At 39.9% G+C, this 27,980-nt stretch overlaps 1 protein-coding gene across 1 annotated transcript; it reads left to right on the top strand.

Annotated features, from left to right (window-relative positions):
- The first annotated feature begins 5,693 nt into the window (after positions 1-5,693).
- Positions 5,694-27,945, top strand: acox3 (acyl-CoA oxidase 3, pristanoyl). Its single transcript, XM_063900773.1, has 19 exons — positions 5,694-5,838; positions 7,041-7,188; positions 7,633-7,730; positions 7,809-7,944; positions 9,400-9,474; positions 9,745-9,834; positions 11,379-11,522; positions 12,590-12,678; positions 13,954-14,050; positions 16,616-16,798; positions 16,936-17,058; positions 18,097-18,217; positions 18,287-18,409; positions 20,043-20,156; positions 20,307-20,422; positions 21,770-21,944; positions 22,034-22,101; positions 22,209-22,295; positions 26,884-27,945. The coding sequence occupies exons 2-19, from the start codon at positions 7,069-7,071 to the stop codon at positions 27,001-27,003; spliced, it is 2,079 nt and encodes a 692-aa protein (XP_063756843.1). The 5' UTR covers positions 5,694-5,838; positions 7,041-7,068; the 3' UTR covers positions 27,004-27,945.
- The last annotated feature ends 35 nt before the right edge of the window (positions 27,946-27,980 follow it).

Below are 27,980 nucleotides of genomic sequence, written 5' to 3' on the forward strand. Positions count from 1 at the left end.
TCTGCCTTGCGACCAACCTGAACTCCAACCAGACTGGAATTCCATGCAAGAAAAATCGGACCTATGAAGAGACACTCATCGAGATGGATTACAAAAATGCATCAAGAGTAAGTGACAACACACACTAATCCAATAAGTTAAATGTGATGAATCTCAATTTAAAAAAAAGTTGTTATATTTTTAAAGATCTATTATTATGACTATTTTATTTAAAGATAAGTGTGATAATATAACAAGGGAAAGTATAATAAAATGAAACAATGGGGTGACTTTTAAACATCAAATAAAATCTGTGGGGTAAAAAATATATTTTGAGCCAGTGTAAGATGGTTTCTAGCCATAACTCAGAATCTGAATCAGAATCAGAAGTACTTTATTTATCCCAAACTGGGAAATGTTTGCGATGCAATAGCGAAATACAAGAGAAGCAAAACAAATACAAATAATAAAAAATAAAGTAAAAATGAAAATGAAATGTACAAATGTACAAAAAGGCATAAAATATAATGTAAATGTACAATGCTAAGTGTGAAGAAGTGCATGTTAAGTCCAGTTTACAGAGAGGCTATGGAGCAGTGAGTTGTCTGCCCACCAGAGGGGAATTATTGTACATGTTTATTGCAGTGGGCAGGAATGTTCTCCTGTATCTGTCCTTGTGACAGCGGAGCTGGAGCAGTCTGTTGGAGAAGGAGCTCCACTGTCTGTCCAGCTGCAGGTGGAGTGGGTGGGTGGGGTTATCGATGATGGGCAACAGTTTGTTCAGGGTCCTCGATGCCGATGACTGAGCCAGCTTTCCTGATCAGTTTATTGATTCTGCTGGTGTCACCGGCTCTGATGCTGCCCCCCCCAGCAGACGGCAAATATTAATAGTTAGTCTAAATAAACATTCAAATAATGTTTACATTCTCTAATATCCCCAAAAGAGAAGACAGGTTACGTCATCATCCTTGTAAAAAATATGATTATGTTGAAGCATCTGTATTTTACTCGAGGGTTTTTTCCCGTATCAGGTGCTATTTAGATACACAATTGTACTCTTAGCAGTGTGAATATAATTGGACCTGAAGTGCATGTCATTAAATATTTGTTTTATAAATCCTAAAGTTTGCCTTTGCTTCTTCCCTAGGACTGGGGGTTTGGAGTTATCATTGGATTTTTCCTTCTTTGGATTTTGTCAAGATGTCTTCTTTACTTTTTTTCAAATGTTTTTAGAGCAAAAATCCAAAGCGCCTCATCCAAGTTGTTCGTATCTCGAGGGGATCTCTGCTTCCCTCCGTATTACATAGCTGTTTATGAAGACATGTTGTCAGAGGAGGTGAGCAACCATTTGAAAGAGGGACTAAGAATAATAGCAAAAGAAAAAGCAAAGAGACTCTGTGAAAAACATCTTAGGACTATTCAAAATAAAGAGCTGCCAGACCTGCCAATTGATGGCAATCCCAACGACAATCCCATCGACCATCCCATCGACCATCCCATCGACCATCCCATCGACGACCCCAACGATGACCCCAATGACCATCCCAACGACGATCCAAACAACCATTCCAACGTCAATCTTATTGTCAATAACAATGGCATTAATGCGAGAGATGACATTTTTGATACCTGGCTTACCATTTCCCACTCTTATTTCTACTTGGAGGATCCATGAAGTAAGATTGATTCTAAAGAGCAACAGCTGTAATATTTGTAACCTACAAATATTGTCTAGCAAGGAACAAGTTCACTTCTAAAGTACACTGAGGTGTTTTGATTGTTTTGTTTTTTACAACTAGCACTAGTTATTTTAATTAAATTGTGGGTTTCTGTTTTATAAGTGTCTCATGCACTTAAGGAAGCCGTTGCAAATGTGCATGCAGGTAGGCAAGAAAAATACCCTGTTCTGCTCTTGATTTATTTTCATGCATCTATGTCCATACTTTTCAACATGTCAGAAACCAATTAAGGATGTCCCAATAAATAGTAAAAATATTCCAGTATGTCAATATGACCGCAGTGTGTTACTGCAGCTGGTCACTTTTTGCAATGTGCAATGTGCTAGCATGTTTTTGGGGCTTATGCTACACACAATCCATGGCGCAGACGACAGATGACAAACAGGGTCAAAATTCATTATTCAATGTCATGACAAAGTATTATGTTTCAAATGTATGCATACTCTGCCATTGCTCCTTGTGTTTTTACTATCCTAGTTTCCTTGTTGTTTCTACTTTGTATTCATACTTGTCATACATGTAAAATGTGTTTGTATTTAGTTCCTGCTTCAGGCCTTTTGCTGTCCCTGCATTTATGTCCTTCTGCTAAGTTAAAATCTAATTAAAAGATACAAAAAAGTGAAGAGGATTATTATATTTCTCATTACAGATAATACTTACAGATAATAGTATACACAAATAATACGTTTTCATGAGATGTTTAAATATGGTGTAAAAAACTGTGTGTACATGTCATATATTCTGTACTCTGTTTAATCTCAATATGTAAGACATTTCTTATCTTCACCTTTTGGATTATTTCACTTCAATAAATGTATTTGTTCATTCAACTATTTCATGTCAATCATTCCGAAGCATGGCCTCATCATATTTGAGTTTCAGCTTATACGTTCTCTTTAAAAACATCCACTTTTTCATGTCTCCATCCATCCATCTTCTCCTGTTTTTCCGTCAGGGTCGCGGAGGTAACAGCTCCAGCAGAGAGCCCCAAACTTTCCTTTCCCTGGCCACATCAACCAGCTCTGACTGGGGGATTCCAAGGCGCTCCCAGGCCAGCGAAGAGATATAATCCCTCCACCTGGTCCTAGGTCTACCCCTCGGTCTCTTCCCAGCTTTTTCATGTCTTCAATACATAAATATGTGTCCCCTCTGTGTTAAGAGACTGTGAAAGTTTCAGGAAAAAATATTTTGTCCTGATCTATCTACTGTATATAAAAACTGAAAATGAGCTGATCAGATTTTGGCCACTTTCTGATGTCACAATGTGTTTTGGGTTGTGCAACCATTAGCCAATAACGAACCAAGATGACACACGCCAAGGTGATCACCTGAATCTCCTCTTCCTAGTGCACGCTTCTCAGAGGGTCGTTGTCAGGAGCAACATTTGCCTGATGTATGTTCTTACCGTACCTGTTCTTTCTCCCCCACCATTACCATTACCTCACCCCTCCCCCATCAACATCAACACAACACAGACTCTTTCTGCCCCCACACATGGCACACCGACCTTCACAGCAGAGCAGGTGAGGAATGTGCTGTGCAGGCTCCGCCCAGGCAAGGCTGCAGGTCCCGACGGCGTCAGCCCGAGGGTCCTCAAAACATGTGCTGCCCAGCTGAGTGGAGTCCTGCAGTACATCTTTAACCTGAGTCTGAGTCTGGAGAGGGTCCCTGTGCTGTGGAAAACCTCCTGCCTGGTTCCGGTACCGAAGAAGGCGCATCCCAGCACCTCCAACGACTACAGCCCGGTGGCGCTGACGTCCCACCTGATGAAGTCCCTGGAGAGGCTGGTCCTGTCACTTCTTCGGCCCCTGGTTAGTTCATCGCTGGACCCTCTGCAGTTTGCCTACCAGCCGAAGCTAGGAGTGGAAGACGCCATCATTCGGCCTGACCTGCTGGGGAGTAAGCTGACAGCGATGCAGGTGGACTCCTCCCTGGTTTCCTGGATCACGGACTATTTGACGGGTCGACCACAGTTTGTCAGACTGCAGGACTGTGTGTCTGACACTGTGGTCAGCAGCACAGGGGCTCCACAGGGAACCGTTCTGTCTCCCTTCCTGTTCACCCTGTACACCTCAGACTTTCAGTTCCACCTGCCATCCTGGCAGGTGGAACTGAAAGTCCTGCCATCTGCAGAAGTTTTCAGACGATTTTGCAGTTGTTGGTTGTGTCAGCGAGGGAAATTATGAGGAGTACAGGGGCGTCGTGGACTCCTTCGTTGAGTGGTGTGAGCTCAACCACCTGCAGCTCAACACCGCCAAGACAAAGGAGTTGATGGTGGATTTCCGCAGGAGGAAATCTACCCCCACACCCATTTCCATCAAGGGGGTGACTGCCGACATTGTTCAGGACTACAAATACCTGGGCTTTCACCTGGACAATTAACTGGACTGGGCCAAGAACACTGAGGCTGTGTATAAGAAGGGCCAGAGCCGACTCTACTTCCTGCGGAGGCTCCGGTCCTTCAACATCTGTAACATCATGCTGAAGATGTTCTACCAGTCGGTGGTAGCCAGTGCCATCTTCTTTGGTGTTGCGTGCTAGGGAAGCAGGTTGAGGTCAGCAGACGCCAACAAGATCAGCAGGATCGTCTGGAAGGCTGGCTCCGTCCTGGGGGTCCAGCTGGACTCTTTACTGGTGGTGTCTGAGAGGGGGATGCTGCGCAAGCTGCGTAGTATCATGGACAACAACGCACACCCTCTCCACCAGGTGCTGACCTCATACAGAAGCACCTTCAGCAATAGACTCATTCCACCCCGGTGTACCACAGAACGCCACAGGAAGTCCTTTGTTCCTGTGGCCATCAGACTCTTTAACTCATCCACCTCAGGTCGTTAGAGGAACATTGGAGACTCAGTGACACTTTATTTCATCGCAATGCTGTCATTTCACTTTACTTTCACTTTCACATGTCACTTTATTCACATGTCACTTTATTTAGTATTTAGCTTAGTTTTATTAGTTATCTTATTACTGTATTGCCATTTGCACTATACGTATTGTTGCATATTGTATATACCTACGTAGTTACTGTAACTATTTCACTATTTCATATTTGCAAAGCTGCTCTTATTGTTGATACATTTAGTTATACTTAGTTTATACTTAGTTATTTTAGTTTATATTTAGTAATATTTGATGTATATTTAGTGTATATTTAGTAGTTTAGTTATATTGAGTGTATATTTCTCCTTCCTTCTTTGTATTGAACTGTTGCACCTCAATTTCCCTCGGGATAAATAAAGCTTCTTGAATCTTGAATCTTGAATCTTTCATAATGAATAATGTGCCAATATTTAGCCCTGTGTTTGTGATAGAAACTACATACAGCTCCGGAAGAAATTAACAGTTTTATCAGTTTCTCTGGTTTTATTATTTATAGGTATGTCTTTGAATTACATTTTATTATTTATTTTTTAATAAAGTTTAGTTGTTTTTATGTATTTATATCATATTTTTAACTAAAAGTGAAATTCAGCTATTTATTTTTTTCAATCGTTGGTAATTGTTTTGTAAGTACCACATGCATGCACATTAGGACTCCATTGTGCACTAAAAATGAATAATATTGAGTTAAAAATATTTTAAAAGCTTGAAAGCTAAATTGTGTTATTTAGGTCTCACTTTAAGAATATGCATGATTCAGCATACAAGGTTTGCCTTAGTCCCTACTTAGTGGCCCTCCTAAGTACTTCTATCAGTAACATATTAGTTTCTCAAACTTTTAAACGTTTCCTTTAAGCAAGATGTAGCAGATAAAATATCTATTTAAAAAGAGAAACCATGAGACACTGAAGAAATTGGACCGGAAACGTGATTCGGACTAAAGCGTTTTAGCACATCGGTCTCTCAGAATAAAAACCGACAGCTTTTTAACTGTTTTTTTTATTTTTGCACATTTGTTTAATTCGATAACAAACACTATTTATTAATCATATTCCGAAGTTTCGCCTTCTATAACCGTGTGAAGGTGGTGCTTTTATTTTGAAGGGTTGATTCAGGAAACGGTGTTGTTATGCTAGCATGGATGCTTAAAGGTTACACAGCCAGCAGTGACACTAGCTTTTCAACAGTGGAAGAAGACAGTGAACCACATTAACAGGGTAAACTGACAAAACTGAAGGTGAGACATATTTACACTCATAATTATAAATGTCAACTCTTATATATCGTTGTTAACGCTCTGACTACATTGAAACAACACATTGTGTAACGCAATAATGGAGAGAAAATCCTACCGAGTGAAGGGTGTCAGTTATAAAACAGTAACAACCTATACTTTAATGTGTTAGCTATTCTGGGACAGTGGGACACGGCAGGGTTGAATAACTTTCACCTATTTTACTATCGTCCAGTGGAATAGCTTCCAGAGACTTTGAACTCAGCAGATCAACTACAAAGGTTGAATTGATTTCCTGGGAAGATAAAACTGTGGTACGAGAAGTATCAAAAGTAGCAGTACCAGAGTGTAGGAATACTCTGTCACAGTAAAAGTATTCTAAATGTTCCTCCAGTGAAAGTAGAAAGTACTCTCATCTAAATGTACTTAAAGTAGCGACAGTAAAAGTAGTCATTGTTTGATTGGTCCATTTCAGAATAATATCTCTGATATGTTTTATAATTATTGATCATTAAAGTGTTCTCAGAGCTGGTAAAGGTGCAGCTAGTTTGAATGGCTTTGTATACTGCAGGGTAGCTGCTGGATTTACTCCAGGTGAACTACAGTCTGATTTAAGGGCTGATTATATTTACCATCATTAATCCAGATCTGTAAGGGATTACATAAATGTAGAGGAGTAAAAGTACACCATTTACCTCTGAATTGTAGAGGAGTAAAAGTACTAAGTAGCATAATATTGAAAAAAACCTCAAGTACAGCTCAAAACATTGAATCTATATGGTGTTTAAGTTTTGTTGAACTGGAACCTACTACCTGTGTAATATGCAGGGGTGGAAGAAGTACTTAGAAAAAGTAGCAAAACTACATTTTGAAAGTACTTTGTTTCAAGTAAAAGTCCTGCATTCAAAATCCTACTTCAGTAAAATGATATACTTTTAATTAAAAAGTACAATATTGACTTCTTTAATGTAGATCATGTATAAGTATCATGAAGTGTTAATACTCAAGTAAAATACAAGTACCTCTAAATTGTAATTTGTTAACATCCAAACTGGTCGAATGCAAACTCGTATGCATAAAGGAACAGTCACAATGTAAGTGTTGAGCTAAATTAATGACTGAATGAGACAAATAATGGCACATTGCCAAAAACAACAGTTGTGTGTATCTGAAGGATCTGAACTCTTGTTTTTCTCCTTGCATAGTGGATATCGTAAGTCTGAATACAACAAGATGGCTCATGAAGTGGCCGACCTCCCCAGCGGCCCGCTGGATTTGTACCGGAAAAAATCCTCTTTCAACTGGAAGGACATGCTCTTATTCTTAGAGGGAGAGGAAAACGTGGCATTCAAGGTAGCTGTCAGCGTCTAAATCTGTCTGTAGAAAAGATCTGCATTAAATGTGCGTGTACCTGAACCTATTATCATCTTAGAGATACTTTTTTGCAACACGGATAGATTTTCACTTGCTCAACAGTATTGAAACCAACACCTGCCATTTCCCCATACATCTCTCGACCTCTGATATCTTAAAATATTTTTTTGTTTGTTTTTTTTGTCAATAGGAAGCCCTTTTAATTTAACAAAGCAATTTTACATTACCTACCTACGCCCTATTTTCTTTTACTAAATGGGTTTTTGATTTATACCTAGAATTATATGGAAAAGCACCACCAATCCAAGTTATTACACAGTATAACAAATGCATTTTTTACCATTATTTTTCCCGACTTGTTGTCGTCTAAATGCTCCTCTATATATCTTTACAGTTCCCCCCCCCCTCTTTTTTGTGTTGCAGCACTATTTGTTTAAGACACTTGAGGCTGACCCCCTGTTTGCACGCCGTCCCGGTGAAGACCTCTCTTTGGAGAAAATGAGAGAGCTGACCTTCCTGAGGTATCAACTATTTATAACATCCTCCATCATATCCTTATCTATATAAGAGAAATTCAAGTGTCAGGTACACATTTACAGGGTGAAGCAGCTCTTTCGATACAACTTCATGACTGAAGAAGAGGCGATGTCTGACCCCTGGAAGACTGTGACTCTCAATGACTGTCTGGGCATGTATGACTGGTCCATGGGGGCCAAGTTCTTTCTCAACCAAGGGGTGAGTGTGCACCGGTGTGTGTGGTTGGAGGCCGATTTTACTTTCCCATTGCGCTGACATACATTTTCAAGAGAGTGGATTGGATTGCTCTAATAATATTGCATATAATAAAAGTATTTTGAATTGTTCTGTTTTCCGTATGCATGTGTAATATAATAAGCAGTGTGTAGGAGAGAAACACAGGCTTAGCCGTTGCAAACCATTTACAACCCATAGATGAGAGCAACGCTGACGTCACTTCTTGGCCAAATTACAGGCCCGCCCACTTCCAAAAAAACAAAAAAACATTTGCACGGAAAGCACAAATCAATAGTTTTATAATGCCAAAAAGCTGCTGTGTCGTGTATTGCAGTAGTTCCCAATCTTCGGGTACAGGGACCCTTAGGGGTACTTGAGGGGATTGCCGGATGTACACAAAAAGATAAGTGATTGCAATATATTTTCCACACCAAGAAACGTTTTAATATACATATTAATATCCTGGTGTCCTGACCCCAGAACTATCAAAGCTTATGAAAGACAAGCAAGCTCATGTGTGTCATTGAGAGCTCTAATCTTAACGAAAGATGTTTAAACAAAAGTAAGTCTTAATATTTAAATGTTTTTAACTGACAAAAAGTTTAAATGCATTTGTATTAAGGGTGAGTTATGCAAGTCATTTTCAAGGGGTACACAAGACAAAAATGGTGGGGAACCACTGGTGTATTGCACCTTAAACATAATATAAAATCCAGAAGTATGTTTTTTTCTGTATTTCCTCTAAGAAAAAAGGAGAGTAAAAGAAGAGATCTATGGCTTGTAGGTATAGATTTCAGGATATGACACCTTTGGCCATCGAGTCGGGTCATTTGCCCACTGTTCTGACGGCCGACTGAATGGACATCGATCACCTATTGATTTTAAGTCCACCATATATGTAGCCTGATCGTCGATCAACAATGATGTCATGTAATTGTTTGACTGACTGGCCCTTGTAATCGAGCTCCTTGTAGATAAAAAACCCTTGAATTTGTATTTATCGACAGTGATTGTTTTCCCACAAAAAGGGGCACGGCCTTGCGTAGAGGGAAAGTACCCGGATGTTGAACACAATACAGGGAAGGGAAAACCCCCTAGAATGGGGCCTCTTTAAATCTAGTTCAATCATTTTTCATCTGTATATTGGTATGTAATAGGTGTGGGAATCACCAGGGTCCCACCGATACAATCCTATCGCGATTCTACGATATGCTAAATATTGTGATACGAAATATTGCGATATGGCGCATTTCTGATTTCTTCCTCCGCTGACTCCATCTTTGTTTTGACTGCCAATCCCACTGACTTTACCCATGGCAATTCCCCCCACCCCACGTGTATCAATGTAACGGCCCACTGTAGCGTCTAGGTTGTAGCCATTCTTTTCCATCTTAAATGATTGTGAAGTAATAGAAGCTAAACGTGTTTTTGTTTCAGATGTTTGGAATGAATGTTGCTGGCTCAGGATCACAGAGACACAGCAAATATGTTGAAAACACAAAAGACATGACGGTAAGAGTTGAACACAGATGCATATTAACTCCACATCAGTGCTTTATTCATGGCTTTTAAAAAGCCAAATGTAGTATTAGGAAGGTCTACAATGTCACACCTTGTTCACAGTGTGCCTTAATGTTCTCTTTAGATCTCACTCACCAGCATTTTAGGATTTCATACCATGTTTGTGATGATGCTGCTACATTTAATCTCACTCAGGTGTGTGTGTTCATCTTCATCACTATGAATGCAGGATTTGTAACGTCCTCTATTGTTTTTTTTTAGACATTTGGATGCTTTGCACTGACAGAGCTGAGTCACGGCAGCAACACCAGAGCCATGAGGACCACAGCGACCTATGACCCCTCCACTCAGGTCAGTGAACGCACCACACATCACATGTTTGTACGAATGATAAATGTCAATATGGCAGAATGAAGCCCAAAGAAAAGTCAAGTTGGTTAATAAAATGGTTAGTTTTGCAAAGAAAGTTTCATAAATCCCCGTAGGTCAAGCTGTCCCTTGTTCTTCATTTGTGGTTCATGTGGCAGGTTGCAAATGTATAAAGCAGCAGAGTCAATGGTAAATATTTGCCTAACTTTTTGAACGCACCTCAGCCAACCTTTTCCCTTGGTACATGCTTAACGGGTTCGCCACTGGCTTAACACTAGTATAGACATTTACTAAAGTTGTGTCTCTGTAAACACCCTGACAGACATCAAACAGACAGACACATCTGGCTAAAGAAACATTACCTCGATGGTATGGAGATCCCGGGCATTATACTGTGACCCCATTAGATAGAGAAATAGCATTTACCTTATTTTAACCTACTTTTGCTTAATTAAATAGATTAATGAAAAGTTCTTGCCCCACGCACACACATATGTTCTTAGTACAGGGGAAGGCAACCTGCGGCTCTTGAGACACATGTATGTATTTTTTAATGCGTATTGGACTATGTTTTGAAAGGAATACCTTTTTATTTTGGTGTTTTAGGTGATACTGTGACACTGAAATAAAAAAGAGAGTCTTCATATTTTATACTTATATATACATCTATGTGCTGGTGCCTATCTCTGGGGTGGGGCTAATCCTGACTTTCAGACCCCGGGCCTTGGAAAACCAAGCGTGGATAAATATTTTCTTTTATTAAATCCATAATTCTGCATGTATAGATTATTTCGCTTTTACTGCCAACATTGCTGGCGTACCTGTACGATTGATATATCCTGAGAAATTAGCAAACCACGAAAAAGGTTAGGTTGAGAGACGGTACCACTTTACAATAAGGCTACCCTTATAAAGGGTTTACAAATAGTTTTTTATGCATTTATTAATTAGTTTGTGAACACTTTATAAATTATTAATAAGCTTTAAGAAGACAAGAGATAAACAGGGCAACTGTGACCGTCTACTTGCCAAATAGTGAGCCCATATGTATCTGTACTGCTAAGCCTTATATTGGCTACTTAGCTTAAATATCACGATGGGGGAGGGGGGGGGGAGGAATCAACTCAGTGAACAACAGATACCAAGGATGCTCGCTGATGAAGAAGACGAACTAGGTAGCCAATATAAGGCTTAGTCATCTTGCCAAATAGTGAGCCTGTGTTGATGTATGAAAACTACGTTAGAACTGGTTTATAAATGGTTCTTAATGATTAATAAAGTGTTTCAAACCTAATTATAAACCCTTTATGAGTCCTTTATAAGGGTAGTCTTATTGTAAAGTGGTACCGACATTTCCAGACCAATCACAACACAGCATGTTTTGCTTCTTAGCTTACAACAGGCACAAATACAAACAGTCTTTCAACATGTGTCTTTAAATACTCTTGTCAATCCTTCTGATAACTCTGACTCTCTGGCTACATGCCTGCTTACAGTCAAACTGTCTTTATCTTTCCACCCTGCAGGAGTTTGTGATCAACTCTCCAGACTTTGAAGCTGCTAAATTCTGGGTGGGGAATCTTGGCAAGACGGCGACGCACGCTCTGGTGTACGCTCAGCTGTACACGCCGGACCATGTGTGCCACGGCCTGCACTCCTTCGTTGTGCAGGTAATCCTCGGACCTTCAAACCCTGAACTGGTTACAGCTGCAGATAGTGTTATCTGAATATATATATTATTTTTTAACAGCTCTTAGTATTAAACCATCCTTAATAGATGAAGCACTAACAGTTTGGATGTAGTTTGATTGTAAGTACTTTGAAAGTACTTGAGGTTTGGAAGTGTGATATTTTCTTAGGATTTGCATGCATTGTTTTCTTTTATTTATTGGTACATTTTATTTCGTTAATTGCTTAGTTTTGCTTTGTTGTCTTCTACGGTGGCCAAAAGATTCAAACGCGCTACAACGGCCCAACACTTACATTAGGAGAAACGCGCTGCACAAAACGGTGTAGTGGCAGCTGGCCAACCTTCTAAACCCCGAACGTCAACTGGTGCTCCGGTCCCGGCTGTGTGCGTCACTTTTTAGTGTCCCCATTTCTGTTGTGTTTTGAGCTTCTTGCTGTGTTTTGTTTTTGCAGCAATTTTTAGTAAACCCTGCGCATGTTTCGTCAAGTTGGGGAATGTTTGAAGAGGTTTCTTCATACATTTGTGTTTTTTTATTTGCTTTGTTTCTGAGGTAGAAGCACTTATCTCCAAATGTAAGTGTTTTAGGTGTGTTTGCCCCCTGTTCGCCACCGTAGATTTCAAATGCAGTCTTTCTGTTTCCCTCTTGTTTGACACAATGCTACGCAGATGATATTGCACAACATATTGATTATGCAATACTGCAGCACATATAAGTGTCATTTAAAAAGCACAGGATGAAAGCAGTTTAAGTGTCAGCTGACGTTTTAGTGGTGAACGAGGTTGAGATTTCATTTTTGAAATGGACACACTGCACCCAGGTCACATGTAATAAGTAAGTTGTTATGTTCAATCTGTACCAAAGTTTATCCTTTAAAAAAAAACCTGTTCCACTGTTGGGTGAGAGGTGAAATCAGTTATGTGACATTGTGTGAGAGAATGGGTTTGAATCAGAATACCTTAACTCGTCCCACAGAGGGGAAATTTAGAACTTATTTGCATTCTCTTTAATAGTTTAAATTCAGTTCAGCTATCACCATTGTCCTGCAGGTGAGAGATCCCAAGACTTTGCTGGCGCTGCCTGGCGTGATGGTTGGAGATATGGGCAAGAAGCTGGGCCAGAACGGACTGGACAACGGGTAGGTTACAGCAGCCATATAAAGGTCAAGTTAAAAAGTGTATCATAAATAAAGATGGAAAGTTAAGGCTACAGAAGGACAATGCAGGCCAGTCATTCAGGGATAAACTGGTTGAAGGTCAGAGGACTCAGTGGCAGCAACTGGAACTCTCGTTACTTTTCATATCCATGGTTTCCCATCAGCATCTCTTTGAGAATAAATATATATGACATATTATATGTTTTGGGATGGATGGATGCTCTAGATGCAAACATTAGTATTTTGCCCTGCTCAGCTCTGTTATGAGCCATGCCCTTATGTAACTAGTTAAATTCTGTAAATGAACCAATGGTTTCACAGACCATTTAGCAAGTGCTAAACCTATCTTCATAATCTTGACTACCCAACACACACATGTGCCATCCACTGGCAATGTAAAGCAGCAACATGTGTTCTGCAGTGCCTCGGTAAACTAGCTAGATGGAGCTCAAGTCACAGTTTATATCACAAGGATGAGAGCCAAACATTTCATGCTAAAACACTAAATAGAGTTATCACAAATGAGTCTATCCTATACACGGTGTGTAAGTTAATAATGCATTTAAAATATTGTTTTCTTCAAGTTACTTGTATGGAAGAATATTGAACATATTTCTGCTTGAAATGACAAACTCCAGAGTGAGACATATAATTGGGATTTATCTAGCAAGGAAGCATCTTTGAGTTAATAATTGTATTGTTATTTAAAATATTTGCTTTTATAAGTGAATTGATCTCTTTAATACAAAACACCTATACAGAATTCTGAAAATAATAATAGTAGTACCAAAATATTTTTTAAAAAAAAGAGAAAAAGAATACAATTCATTTTGTGAAATGATAATAGTTGGGGCCGTACAGTAACCTGATTTAATTTGAATTATATTATGTTGCAGTGTGAAAGTTCACCATAATGGTTTCCAATGGTGTGGCCAACACAGTTCTGAATGCAGTTTCTTTTAGCTTTAGGGAATATGTATCATCTCTGGTGGGACTTTATCCACTGATATTCCTGTTGAACCTTACAATGATATAAAGTTGATAATACGTGACATAGTTTTTTGATTTAACACACATATACTGACCCTGAAGTCAGAGAGTGTACCAGGTTATGACACATTAAATGACAAATATAGAAAAAAGGCGAGATCAAGTGAAATGTTTGGTGTTCTTTCGTGAGTATTAAGAGTAGCAAAGTACTATTATGAAACTCATCACTATAAATTAAATGTCCTACTTTTGTCTTTTTCTCTTCAGGTTTGCTATGTTCCATAATGTGAGGATCCCTCGGGAGAATCTACTGAATAAGACTGGAGATGTTACTCCTGAGGGCCGTTACGTTACACCATTCAAGGTCAGTACGATTTCAGTAGGTCTGCAAAGAAAAACTCAAGAAGTATAGCAAGCACCAATTTGAGCTAATTGAAGCTGTACTATACTACTACTGTTTGCAATAAAATGTTGCAGCTTCCTTAGGTTTTGCTCTCTGCTAAGGGTTTCTCACATCGTCATTGTTAGCATTTCAATCCGGAGAGACTCATTTATCGTCAAAAGTACATATTGACACATGCGCCATGAAACCCCCTCGGGGACTAGACACTTGTGGTGATCTTGATTTGACGAGGAGAAGGGATGAAGAGGACTGTGATGAGGTCTTTGGATTAGCTCTACTGGACTGGATATGGTGGCAGGAGGTGGATGGGATAAAGGCCGGCTACAGCGTTAACACCTGAAATCACAGCTGACTGCAGGAGAGAGAAGAACATTTTTAAAGTGTGGCTGCAGCTCGATGATGGGCTGCTGGGGATTGAGGTGAAAATGTAATTGGTTAAAGAAAACGCCCATGATGAGCTGATTGATATCTTCCTGAAGAACTTGCGCTGAGCTTCATATTTGTATGTTATCATTTATTTAACACCCCTACTGTGCCGGATCACAGCATTAAAAAGCCATTGTCTTTACACTTTTTACATCATGTGCGCCCCTGAGGATAGACCGTTTGAATTTTAGAAAAATACACAATTGCACATATGAGAGTCAACAGGAATATCAGTGGGAAAAGTCACACCAGAGATGATACTTATCCCAAAAATGCATTTCATCTTAAAGACTGTGCTTAATTCGGCCACAACATTAGAAACCATTATGGTGAATTTTCAGAAAGTCAATGAGCTGTGCTAACACCACAATCATTCAGTAATGTCCCCTTCTCATGCAGTAATGTTCTTCTCTCACAACAGATTACTAAAAAGCTTTCTGAGCACATTCAAAGGTGACTGATGCATTTCATTTAAATGAGACATGGATCTTTATTTAAGAAAAGGATAAACAGCACAACCCACGATTTGTGTCAAAAATTCCCAAGGAAGAAATACCAGATGGAAACCTGCACCCGTAAACCATGTCCTAAAACTAATGTCATTTGCGTGAATTCAGCCTTTTAAAAGCAGTGTAAAAATCTATCACCCTTGTGTATCCTGAATTTTTATTCCTTCAACAATACCAAAGGACCTGCTGCTTCAATTACACCCCTTGCTAAATGTCCTTATTTATCATGCATGCAGGCACAGCTGTGGATAAACAAATGCAGTAGTCAACCTCTGACTGTACAGCAGTCAAACGCTTTCTTCACATTATGGCAGCTTTTCACTGCTGCAGTGATTTAATGAGCTCTCAGGGGCCACATCCATATGGAGGTGGTGAAAAGATGACTGGTAATGACCACCAGACATGGAACATTCCTCTGGTAACCCATGAGAGGTGTAAATAGCAAGGACAGGCCTTTTATACGAAGCTCCATAGGAGGGTCAGCTAGCAATTTGAACCCAGTAAGATCACCATGGTAACCTATGATGCTCATTTATAATCATTTCGTACATTTTTGTATTTAATTTTTGAAAAACCTGTTAGTTAGACCTTACTATCTGAGAAACGGTCAATAAAAAAACTTGAAACACTTGTCCGGTCATTGGATGAACCATCTGTCAATCAAACTCTTGCTGAAGCCGGTCGGTAGAAGAGCATTCACATCTTCTGAGAAGGCTTCAGCGTTGTTCTTTGCCCTTCTTCAATTAAGGAATATCCTCCAGTTCCAATATCGCTAATGCTACTGTAGCATCTGAGCTAACCTCTACAGAACCGCCATTTTAGCATCTATTCTCCAGTTATAGATAGCTGACGTTTGGGTGTAAACATCACAGTCGCACAGCTTCATGTCGCCTCACTTAACTAAAAACACGAATGTGAGTTTAGCAAAATGAGCTAAAATGCTAAATTCCAGTTAGTAGGACTCCTGTACCACTCCAGCGCTTTACTTTTATATCTTCGGACCTATTTATTGTGTTGCATAGCTTCTGCAGAGGCCAACCCTCACCGGAAATCGGTCCGACGTACTACCGAGGACCCGGACACAGCTCTCGCTTTGGGAGTACAGAGATTGGATGGTCCTGAGTAGAGACCCCCTCACCCCATACTCCCGCAGCACCTCCCACAATATTTCCCTGGGAACCCGGTCATACGCCTTCTCCAAATCCACAAAGCACATGTAGACCGGATGAGCGTACTCCCAGGCCCCCTCCAGGATCCTTGCGAGAGTGAAAAAGCTGGTCCGTCATTCCACGACCAGGACGAAATCGGCATTGTTCCTCTTCAATCTGAGGTTCAAAATTGCTAACTAATATCCGGGTTTTAGGACTGCAATTCATCTTGCTCAACAACTCTTCTGTTATAACCAAATGTCCCCACAGGTATCTCATGCTCCACTCATGGTTCTAATGATTTTGCAATTAAAAATAAACGTATTTTACACGTGCGTTCCATTGTGAGTACTTGCCTTGGACTGTGAGTTATATGTAAATAGTTATTTTTCTTTTTTAATTCCGTTCCGGCGTCTCTCCTTTGTGTCTTTCCTCACCTTCAGGACCCCAACAAGCGTTTCGGGGAGTCTCTGGGTGCCCTGTCAGGTGGCAGGGTGAGCATCACCAGGATGGCTCTGACCAACTTGAAGCTAGCCCTGACTATCGCCATCCGCTTCTCTGCCACTCGCAGGCAGTTTGGACCCAAAGTGACAGAGGAGATTCCTGTTCTGGAATACCAGCTACAGGTCAGGATGGAGGGAGTGGGTTTCGAAAGCAAATTCTCAGAGCACCTTGATAGTTAAATCAGTTTTCTAAAGTCAGTAAACGTCCTGTTTTTGAGTGTAAAATGTGTTCACACGTTTCTTTTTTTATGGTGTTTCAGCAATGGCGTCTTATCCCCTTCCTGGCCGCAGCGTATGCTCTTGAACACTTCACCAAATCCATCTTCATGAACTTTGTTGAGTTCAGGATTGGTCAGGCAATGAGGGTGAAGGATGACAGGCAGGTGAGTTTAGACGGACTGCATGGGTGTATATCTAAATCTAGAATTATCATAGATTCAGAAGCAATATCAGAAGTGTAGTTTGGGAGATCTTAAGCACCAAGTCTTCCAACAAGGCAACAAACAATACTGCTGGGACTTAATTTGGACCGTTAGTACAATGTATGTCTTCAACTGTGAACACTTGCAGTGTGTGAATTTGGCCCTACTACTCTAGTCTTAATTATTGTTCAACAGGGAGCTAATCGTTACAGATTGCTCAATTAACCCCACAAAGTAAACAGTGGCTTATTTTTGTCACCGGTTTACTGGTATGCTTATTAAATACTGAAACACATTTATCACTCTAACTTGTAAAGTGCTGTGTTCACTGAAGCAACGGCGAAAGCAGCTGGTCACGCAACTTCTGCTATGTAGCTAAATGCAGAGAGTGGAGTACAAGAAGTTTCCAGAATATTTTGCTATTATAGAAGCACCATCTGGGTACTCAACGTGCACTATACTTAGCCATCCTTAGCACTGGGACACATTCAAAACACCAAATGGGAATTGACAAAACAGCATTTACTTCATATCAAATATTTGTAAAGGTGCAAGAAAGTTGCGGGGGTAAAACATATATATAAATATGAAGTAGAATAAAGTAATCTGTAGAGTTATAGGTTGTTTGTACATTACAGACTGTTGCATCTTGTGCAATAAACCTGCAATGTGCAATACAAACACTTCTTTTTGCATCTGTACTGTGCAATGATCTCTTTTATTTGAACATTTTAAAATGATTTTATAAATGTCCTAACATTTTTTAGAAGTGTCTCAACACCGTAATACAGTATGTCCCTTTAAATTGATGCTACTCATTTTTAGCCATGGCTGTGTACTCATTTTTCTTAATATTTTCTTCTATTACTAAAGTGTCTTTTTCTATATTTAATAAGATAGCTTAATCTTTATTGTTGCATGCTTTATTTGACCTGCTTTGCCACTGTACATTTCCCCGCTGTGAGACTAAGAAAGGAATTGTGATTCTGCTTGCTGCAGGCAGAGATGGGCAGGGAGATCCACGCCATCGGCTGCTCCAGTAAACCCCTGGGCTCATGGACCGCGGCGAGGGGGATCCAGGAGTGCAGGGAGGCCTGCGGGGGACATGGATACCTTGCCAGTCAGTCTCACACACACACAGATTCTCACACACACATTCAGAGAACTAACTACCTTCCCTCTCTTCCAGTGAACCGGCTGGGTGACCTGCGTAATGACAACGACCCAAACTGCACGTACGAGGGAGACAACAACGTGTTGCTGCAGCAGACCAGCAACTACCTGCTCAGCTGGCTCTATGCTAAGCAGCGCGGTCAGTACAGTACACACTCAGGGATAATACAGCATATTATTATCAAGGAGCACTGTATCCACCCCCATGATTCCCCTGCCACTGCTATGTGCTATTAATGTCCAATCAGAAGGTTTTTAAACGGTGGAAATTCACCACAAAATCTATCAATTTCAATGTGATTGTCAATTGACAAATCAGTGATGATCTTGTACATCAATATTGGGGATTTTTGATGAAGGAATTCCCTCTGCTCACCCAAGGAGTCTTTACAAAGTTGGCTCCATTCAGTTTAAAGTGCTGTTGAGACAGCAGTCAATGCTACGTACCGCTCTCTTGAATAAATCAGTTTAATCTTCTTCCCCTAGTGACACTGCACAGACTCAGATTTGACCTCTTAAGCCCGTAACACTGCTGTCATAATCCACTTGTAATTCCCTATATATTTTAAGTTCTTTTTAAATGATAGGTGGCCAGAGATCATCCAAATATTACAATTTCATACTTTTTTTTTTACCAGAAAATATGTCTGCCTCCTATTTTTGAACGGCATCCCACTGTACAAATGATCTTATTAGGGGTTTTAAGGGAAGTACAATAGAACGCTTTTCACATTTCCTGACATGTGCATTATGCAGTCCTCTTAAATACAGGTTTTTCCAAATAATCATTTCCGGAATCCCCGCCGCCATGTTTGTGACCGACTCGAACACTTAAAAGGAGACGGATGGGTAAACGAGACCAAGATATGGCGTACGGAGTAGATATGTAAGGGATAATGTGCAGCGAGGCGGTCATTATGGGGAAAAGAACACCCGACAGGCTGATCAGGGAGCCCGACGCGAAGCAGACGGATCTTGGTCAGCATTATCCCACTTATGACACGGCCAGATACTAAACGACTAACGACTCGACTTTCAATATTAATTGAAATTATTTTACTGACTCACGGCGCAGTAACGGCTGGAACTTCGACGACAGCAACTTTACGGCAGCACTGATCGAGGTTTTCTGTAACTGTTGAAGTCTGTTCACAGTTTCTGATCCAAGTCCTTAAACCCTGCAGAGCCCTGACCCTGTTCCTGTTATCGTTCACTCCCTGTCTGGTGATTTATCTGACGTCCAGGGCTCCGTATTTTAACAGCTTTTCCTTTCTCTCTCTTGATCCTCCTTAACAACGGTCAATAAGTCCTTGACAGCGGTCTTTACTACTGGATTAAAACATGTCACATGTTCTGAATTGACCAATCAGAATAGAGTATTCAACTAAGCCGTGTAATAAAGAGATATATCATCTCTGAGATATGGAGATAGAAACTGTAGTCTGGGGTTTCTCTGGTGACTGTCACATCCCATAGCACAAGAAATGCCAGGCATATCTATGATCTTGCTCTGCTGCTCTCTGCGTCTCCTCCGTTGTTGTAAGGACTTGCTCTGACACAAAAATGGTGGTGCTAGAATACAGTGACGTCACATGGTACCCATGAATTGACAAAGATTTATCTTTCTGCACCCTGGGGGAAGTCAAGATTTGAGATATACTGTTTCTTCCTGTTTTGTGAAATCTGAATTTCGTTTATAAGAAACCTTGAGCAAACTAAGACAATGATTACCTAAATTGAGATCTCTAAGGTTTCTGCTGTTGTGTTTTCAGATGGTGTGCGTATTGAGTCTCCTCTTCACACTGTGGACTTCCTGGATGATATCCATAACATCCTGCGAACCAGGTTCACAGCAGGAACCATGGAGGAGTGCATGGACTCTGCAGGTATACACAAGGGATTATTTCCTCAAGTCCAAAATACTTTTCACAGGAAATTCTTATTTTATGAAAATCTAAGTATAGGTTCAACCTCTTAATATCACATTAAAAAATACACTGATTGCTCATCCTAACCCCCCTTGTTTATTATCTCAGTTCCACTGGCTGCCTATAAGTGGCTGGTGTGTTTCCTGTTGGAGGAGAGCCAGATGAGGCTGGAGCAGCAGAGGACCATGGGAAAAGATGAGTTTGAGGCCCGTAACAACAGCCAGGTAACACACACACACACACACACACACACACACACACACACACACACACACACACACACACACACACACACACACACTAGTAATAACATTTCACAGTTTCTCAAATGTCTTTATCATACTTAGTTTTTTTCCGAGGAGTTACTCGTAATACATCTTCCTGTTCAAAGTTAAGTACTTTGACTTAAGAATCCTTCTCAAGCAGATTTGAACACCACATCCAGCAGTGAAAAACAGCTGGTCTGAAGAAATGTCTCTGGAGCTAAACAGTTGGGAGTATATTATTCACATTCATATCCAATAACTCCCACTTCTTAAGTAAACCATTGCCAAACTAAAGCAGGATTAGTGGTGTCTTATCAGGGAACGCTTCCCAGAGCAGATACACGCTCTGCCTTGTGTTGTGTCTCCAGGCCATCTCATTATAAACGGCAATAAATGGAGTTTAGCTAAGTGGAGTTTTGGAAAGTCTTAACGGAGCCGGATTGCCGTCATCTGGTTTGTGTTATTGCACCACAGATGCATGCTGGAGGTTACTGTGTCAGATGGGTGTTGTAGTTTTGGGAAAAGTGTGTGTATCACTTTTAATTGAGCTGTTTTGGCCATTAATATGACAAATGCACACTCCAGAGAATAGTGCTTTCACAATGTGTGTACATGTGAAAGCATTTCATTTATCAGTACAAGAAGATTCAGTGGGATTACATTTTTAGTAAACAATTAGACCCATAATGATTTTAATACTGATTTATAGTTGGGACATCGTTTTCCTCCGAACCTGCAGAAACATTCTTTCCAACCACAACATTATTTTTCTCTGTATTTACACCATGGATGTTTCAGGCAAACCTTCATTTGCATTTCATTGAATGATTTACATTGTTTAACCGTCTCATTTTTTCTGAAACCCGCCTGATTTTTTCATTTTAATCCCTGTTTAGGAAACTTGAGTGAACCTCAAAACATACTGACAATATAATAATGCAAGGTTTGATTTTAAGTAATTTTTATTGAATAAGGGCTGGAGGCTCCAGTGTTGCTAATAAAGCTAGCGCTAGCGTAAAAACTCATTTATCATTCCCAATTTGCTTACTTATTTAGTTGCAGCTGCAGCAGGTTAACAAAGATAGGCACAATAAATAATACATTTGTGAATAAATATGTGAAAATTGAGGGTAATAATTATTTTTAAAATGTAAAATGCCCAAAATAAAATATAATAAATAGAGCAAGCTACTGCCAATAAAAAGTAAATATAGCAGGCTATAAATGCATAGAATCTTGCACTGTATTTGCTGTGTTTTTGTATAAAAATGTACTGTTTTAATGTTCCCCCTCGTGTGTTTTTAGGTTTACTCCTCTCGTACGCTGGCGATGGCCTACATAGAACACAACTGCCTGCAGAGGTTTCATGATCTGACCGTAGATGAGGACACACCGGCTGCTCTCAGACCCGTCCTCAGCAAACTGTGTGCTCTGTACGGACTGTGGAGTCTCAGCAACCACATGGCCATACTGTACCAGGGTGTGTACTGCACTCATAACTGCACACATCAAAGTAGAAAGCACATTGTATCGTAAAGGTGTGTGTAACATAGTGTTGTTCCTGTACAGGTGACTATCTGAGTGGAAGGAAGCCTGCAGAGTTGGTCCAAATGGCTATTCTCACTCTCTGCTCCCAGGTACACAAACACTGCGTCCCCTGCATGTTTAAATCTGTGTTCATAGCATTTTAAAGAGTGTTGTTATTTCTGAATGACGTCCCACTTGCTTTGTGTGTTCCCTGCAGCTGAAGGATGATGCAGTAGCGTTGGTGGATGTATTTGCCCCGACGGATTTCATTCTCAACTCGCCTATTGGCTACGCTGACGGACAGGTAAACCAATACATATACTTGCTTTATTTAAGTATTTAGCCTTAACCGTATATTTCTGGACCATCATATTTGGAGTGCCTTTAAACATTTCAGATGCTATACTGCAGTCGCATTACAGGAGTAAATGGAGTCCAAGTGTAACATTTAAAAACCTTTTTAAAGTTTGCTTTTTCTTTCCTTCTTTTAGTTTTTGGATCATTGATTCAGCATTTAAAGCAAAACATATACATTGTAAAGAACAAACACAAATAATGAGGCGGTGCAAGTAAAATGAATTAACATGTCAATCTAAAAATGTCTATTGACTTTTGTCTTTATTTTTTGCATTTGTCAGATTAATATTATTTGCAGTTATTGTTTTGTAATTGGCCACAACCAACATATATAATAATTATAAATTAGCTTTGATTGATATTGTTTTTTCAAAATAAAATTATATTTCTAACCGTTAATTTAAATTGAACGTTAAATCTATATAATAATTCTTGTTACACTCTCCAGACCCCATACCATACAAACTCTGAGCTGTTGGCAACACTAAATCCACTGGCGACCCAAAACAATATTTATATTATTAAATACATTATATAAGTATTACATGTAAAGACACTGTGTTTAATTTCATAGCTGTGAACAAAGTGACATCACAGTGACTCACTAACGAGCCCTACAGTTGTTTTCCCTCTCACTCCCCATTCCCATCATGCAGTCTGCCTGTGGGAGCTTTAGTCAGGTTCAGTCTGATCTCAGGGAAAACACTGCAGAGCTTTGGCTGCTGTCTCTCCCTCTTCCAGGAAAACACATCCAGCGTGCTGTTTGGGTATAAATCCCGTCTGACAGTTGTTGACGATGACCCTCTCTGCACTTTCTGAGAGTTTCCTGTGTCTTAAGAAGGCTTAACTAGTGTTTGTTTTGCTGGAACAAAGACAACGTCATGCGGACCCACAGTGTGGACCCACTCTGTGCCCCGCGGTTCATCCAGTTTATTTTAGCAGCTAAATTGGTCCTTCACGTTGAAGTTTAATAACATGTGTAGTACAACAATGCTTATACTTTTAATCAGTCTTGGCTGCACAAATATTTCCGTTGGTCTTAATTATGGATGAGCCACACTACGTAGAAAAATCATTTACCAGCAAACATAAGGTTTAGGTTTGCTGTGTTGGAGACATTTTAAAGCCACTAAAATTGTTTTAACAGGGGGATGGAATGAAATAGAACTCTTACACATCAATAATACAGTCTATTGTCTGCCCATAAATAAGAAAAACATCTCATCTCCTAATTTGTCTTTTGTATCTGAATTCAATAGCAAGTAGGTCCATTGAAAAAATAAAAGCTTGAAGACATGACGTCAACCCAACGTGTTAAAGGGACCCTGTGAGGCTCTTTTTCAGGTGCATATTAGTATGTAGTGTCTCTCCTGGGACATGTCTCCATGCTTTAATGTTTAAAGCTCTTTATTTTTCTCATACTGCCTGTGCTGCAGCACCTCTTTTCACCCTTTGTGTGAAACCAGAGCCCAGTCTGCTCTGATTGGTTAGCTGGCCGACTCCTTTGTGATTGGTCACGTGCTTAGAGATGTCCCGCCCCTTAGGCTATCACGTCCCTTGCAGACCATTTACATGCAAATAAACCTATAGAGCACTCTATAGGAAAGGGGAAACCCAAAAAGCACAATAGGGCCTTTATGCCACATTATTAATTGATATATTGTTAAAGCTCAAAAATGATTTTAGAAATTCCTGACAGTCTGTGAAAATTTAAATGCATCAGTGGTGACCAACTAATTATTGCGTTTATTTTCATAAAGACCATGACAAAAATAGAATACTAATATTTCTAGAAATAACAGTACTACATGATGTAATGGCTGATGTCAGGGTGAGTGAAGTAGGACAGATAGAGGTTTAAACCAGAAATTTCACGGCAAACGCGATACATACAGGCTCTCTCCCTCCAGACTGCATTAAAATTCAACAAGGATCTCATAACAACTGAGAGACGAACAGAACTTAAATACCAGCAAGAGTGATCACAAAGACAAGACACAGGTGGGGAGGGAGGAAAACACAGGAGCACCAGGTGAACACACTCAGGTAATCAAACAGGAGGGGAACACCGAGACGGCAAGGAAAAGCAGGGAGAGAGTGCACACTTTTCAGAATAAACAGGAAAACAAAGACAGATCTTGACAGCTTAACCCCCTTTTTTGCATTTTAGAACATTTTAAACCAGTTCACTTTTATAAAACAAATTGTTTGTACATTAAAAACCAACTTCTATACATTTGATATGGGGGCCTTTTCGGTCCCTAAGGCCTTAGGGCAAGTGCCTGCTTGACAACTTAGATCGCCTCACACATGAGGCTAGTGTGACTAGTCAAACTGCATAGCCATTACACATGGCCATTACACCGCAGCTGACCATGATCACGCGCCATGACTTTCTCTTCCTCCTTCCTATGAGCTTGTATTGATAACAACAATAGATTGAAGCACAAACACCAAACAAATCCATGAAGATAAACAGTGTTGAGTCAGAGGTACTGTTACGGCCACAAGACAACATGAAGTCGTTGTGGTTCCGTTTGCTATTATGTGAGACCCCAAACCCAAACATTTAAATAAATAAACCAAACTATGCGAGTCTGGAGGATCAAAAAGAACAAAAAAAGATGGAGGAAGCCTGGGCCAGCCACACCAAGACCCAGACCCCCTCCAAAAAAAACAAAAAGACATAAACCAACTAAGAAACAAAGCCTGGAAACTGAACCACCAGATCATTCATAGTCGAAAACACGCACAATAAACAGTCCTAAACTAAGGGCCACCCAGCGCCGAGGTGTCCGCCAGCAAATGAGCGACAGTCCCTCCAGCCTTCCTTTTATATTCTCGTTTAAGACAGATCTGAAACATCAATCTGCGCCTATCTTCTCTTCCTAACCTCTTTTCCTTAACCTCTGTGAGAAACGTCACAGGATTAAGGAAAGATGATAGGAGGATTCCTCAGGATCATCAAAATATTTTCTAATAAATACAATACATGCATAACGTGTCAGGCCTTCACATCCACCACTGTCACCATTCAGAGATGTTGAGAAGTTTCAGAAACCCCACACAGCTCAGTAAACACTGGGGAATGTGGACTTCATTTGATCATTTCAGTAAAAAAGTAACGTTCATATTTCTCCTTTTGAGTTGTTGGTCTGTGAAGTGTTGAACGTTCAAAACATAGCACTTAAGCAAGTTACGGCATATGTTTTAAACTGCTTAATAAACACTGTAACGTTCGTGATACGCATTTCTCCGTCACGATCGGTTGTTTCCGTGAACGGCCGAATGTCACGGTAAATGTTGCGGCCGCAAGGCATTGTGGGACAGCATTTTCTCCAGTGTTTCCTAAGGTAAAGGAGGTTATAAAGGAAGTTTCAAAGCTCCTTTCCTATCATCTACAATCAGAACAGCTCTTATCGTGGCTGCCATTGAGGGACTTACGGGTCATTTCACTCCGTTGGGAACCTTCTGAGATACACTGACTATTCGACCGCAACCCTACTCAGCCAAGTTTCTCAGCAAGTCTGTATCTTTCCAGACTCTTCATTAACCCACATAAACAAACGTCCTCTTCAGCTGTGGTCGTATACACATTCATAGTGAGGTTGTGAGCTGTTTTAAAAAAAATCTAATCAGTTTAGGTTATGACATTTGGAAGGCCAGCAGTATGTTTATATTATTCTCAAGATGACAGCTTTTTCTCCTCTAATGGTTGGTGCGTATCCAAATTCAGTTTGATTGCAGGGTTTTTCTAGGAAGGATTTTACAGAAAGGCAGCTCTATTGAAACATAGCATAAAGATGTAAAACCAAAGCTCAACCAAAAGGTCAATACAAACAGGATGCTCCTTTTATATGAGAAACACGAGCATGCTCTGATGCTAACGTTCGGCTAGCTTGATATACTTGAATCTGTCATGTGAATCCAACAGAGCAGCTCTTCAAGTCCTGCAGAAAAGCTTTGTTTTTCAAAATGTTTCCAACCAGTAACCCAACAAAGTGAGGCTAATACCATCTCAGACACTAAGCTAATTGACAAAGCATGCTAACGTTAGCAGTAAACATGTTCTTTTTTTTCCCGAAAGACTGATTTCAATTTAGATTTTTGGGGAGGTCTTTCTGTTTGGCACAATAACATCCGCTAGCAACTTATTGGAAAATGATTGGAAAAGTACTTGATTTGAACTCTGTATTTTTCGTTTATCGTCCAAAACCGATAAACCCTGATCTAGTCACAGATAGCCGGTATATTTGTCCTATCATCCAACCCTAATGGTCTTGTGATTTTTAGACGAATGAAAAGACAGACAATGTGAGTGAGGGGTGGTTGAGGTTTTGGATGTATCTAACTCTAAAGCATTGCCCCAGATGAAGGACGGGATCCTTGATTCCCAACACTCGCATCACGATGTCACAATAGAAAGGTGCATTAGCAGAATGATGTTGAAGAAACCAATAGGTTAAAAGAAAGTAAAGATTGGATATGGATCAGAACTGTCAGTGACCTCTTCTCCTTGTTTCTCCTTCACATAGCTTTACAAGAACCTGTGGTCGACAGTGATGCAGGGCGACAAGGTGATGGAGCGCCCTTCATGGTGGAAAGAGTTCTGCTCCGACAAGCCGGTGATCGGATCCCTCCGTCCAAAACTCTAGAACCCAGAAACAACCAAGACTACAACTTATGTGTGCCTTAAAAATATTTCCAACTGTGCAATTTGAAATGTCATGTCCCTGTGTACAGAATGTTTGCCTGAACCCTCCAGTGCAACACTGCATCTCAGTTAAGGCACACATGAGGATCATTGTCGTAAATCTTCCACACAGAGTATTTTACCACGTGATTTTACTGCTCATACATTATTAATGGTGTATTTTAAAAATCATCAGACATATGTTTGGACACTACAAATGAGGAGAAGATTTGGAAGAAGGGATTACCTTTTGGGTTCCAGTTGGAGACCACACTTAATGGAAACAATGATAAATTGATTTAGATTAACATATATATGCTTACATTTGTGTGCCAAAGGAATTCCGTCACTTCCCATCCCTATAATTTGTTCGATGACATTTAACAGGGCGTTAAAAAGAATATGAACCGAGGACTAATGTGTCGTAACTTTGAAGCTTTAACACTAGAGGCAATGTTCTTTAATATATGAGTAAGTAAGACTTGCGCGTGTGAAATGAACGGGAAAAGTGTTTGGTAAATATGTGATTCTGTAATCCAAATCGTTTTTTTTGTCATACTCGCTGCAATACCTTATGTTTGATATTATTTCTGCAAGAGTTTAATTGCATTTCATTACATTCTCAATGTTTTTCTGCAACAAAAGAATGTTTTCTATACAAGTGGTTATTTCTGAACATCATATGCTTAAATCACACTTATCCTGTAAAACAGCAAATAAGTGACCTCTAAACTGAAGAGTGATTTTAAGATTTACTCAATTTCATGCTGAATGTAATATTATGTAATTCTAAGTGTTTTTTTGTGGATGATGTACAAATCTTTATGTAAAGGATGATCATAGTTTTTGCAATACAGTGTTTTGATATACAAATAATGCAGAATAAATTATATTACTAATACAATGCATGTGTATATGGTTCTTTAAAGGCAAATTAAA

This window comes from Eleginops maclovinus, chromosome 14 (assembly GCF_036324505.1).
Source record: "Eleginops maclovinus isolate JMC-PN-2008 ecotype Puerto Natales chromosome 14, JC_Emac_rtc_rv5, whole genome shotgun sequence".
NCBI classification, from domain to species: Eukaryota; Metazoa; Chordata; class Actinopteri; order Perciformes; family Eleginopidae; genus Eleginops; species Eleginops maclovinus.

Bases quoted from the DNA above. Each gene is read 5' to 3' on its own strand.
- acox3 (XM_063900773.1), top strand. From the start codon at position 7,069: ATGGCTCATGAAGTGGCCGACCTCCCCAGCGGCCCGCTGGATTTGTAC. The intron at 9,475-9,744 runs GTAAGAGTTGAA...GTTTTTTTTTAG, and splicing joins AAAACACAAAAGACATGACG to ACATTTGGATGCTTTGCACT. The intron at 21,945-22,033 runs GTGTGTACTGCA...GTTCCTGTACAG, and splicing joins CATGGCCATACTGTACCAGG to GTGACTATCTGAGTGGAAGG.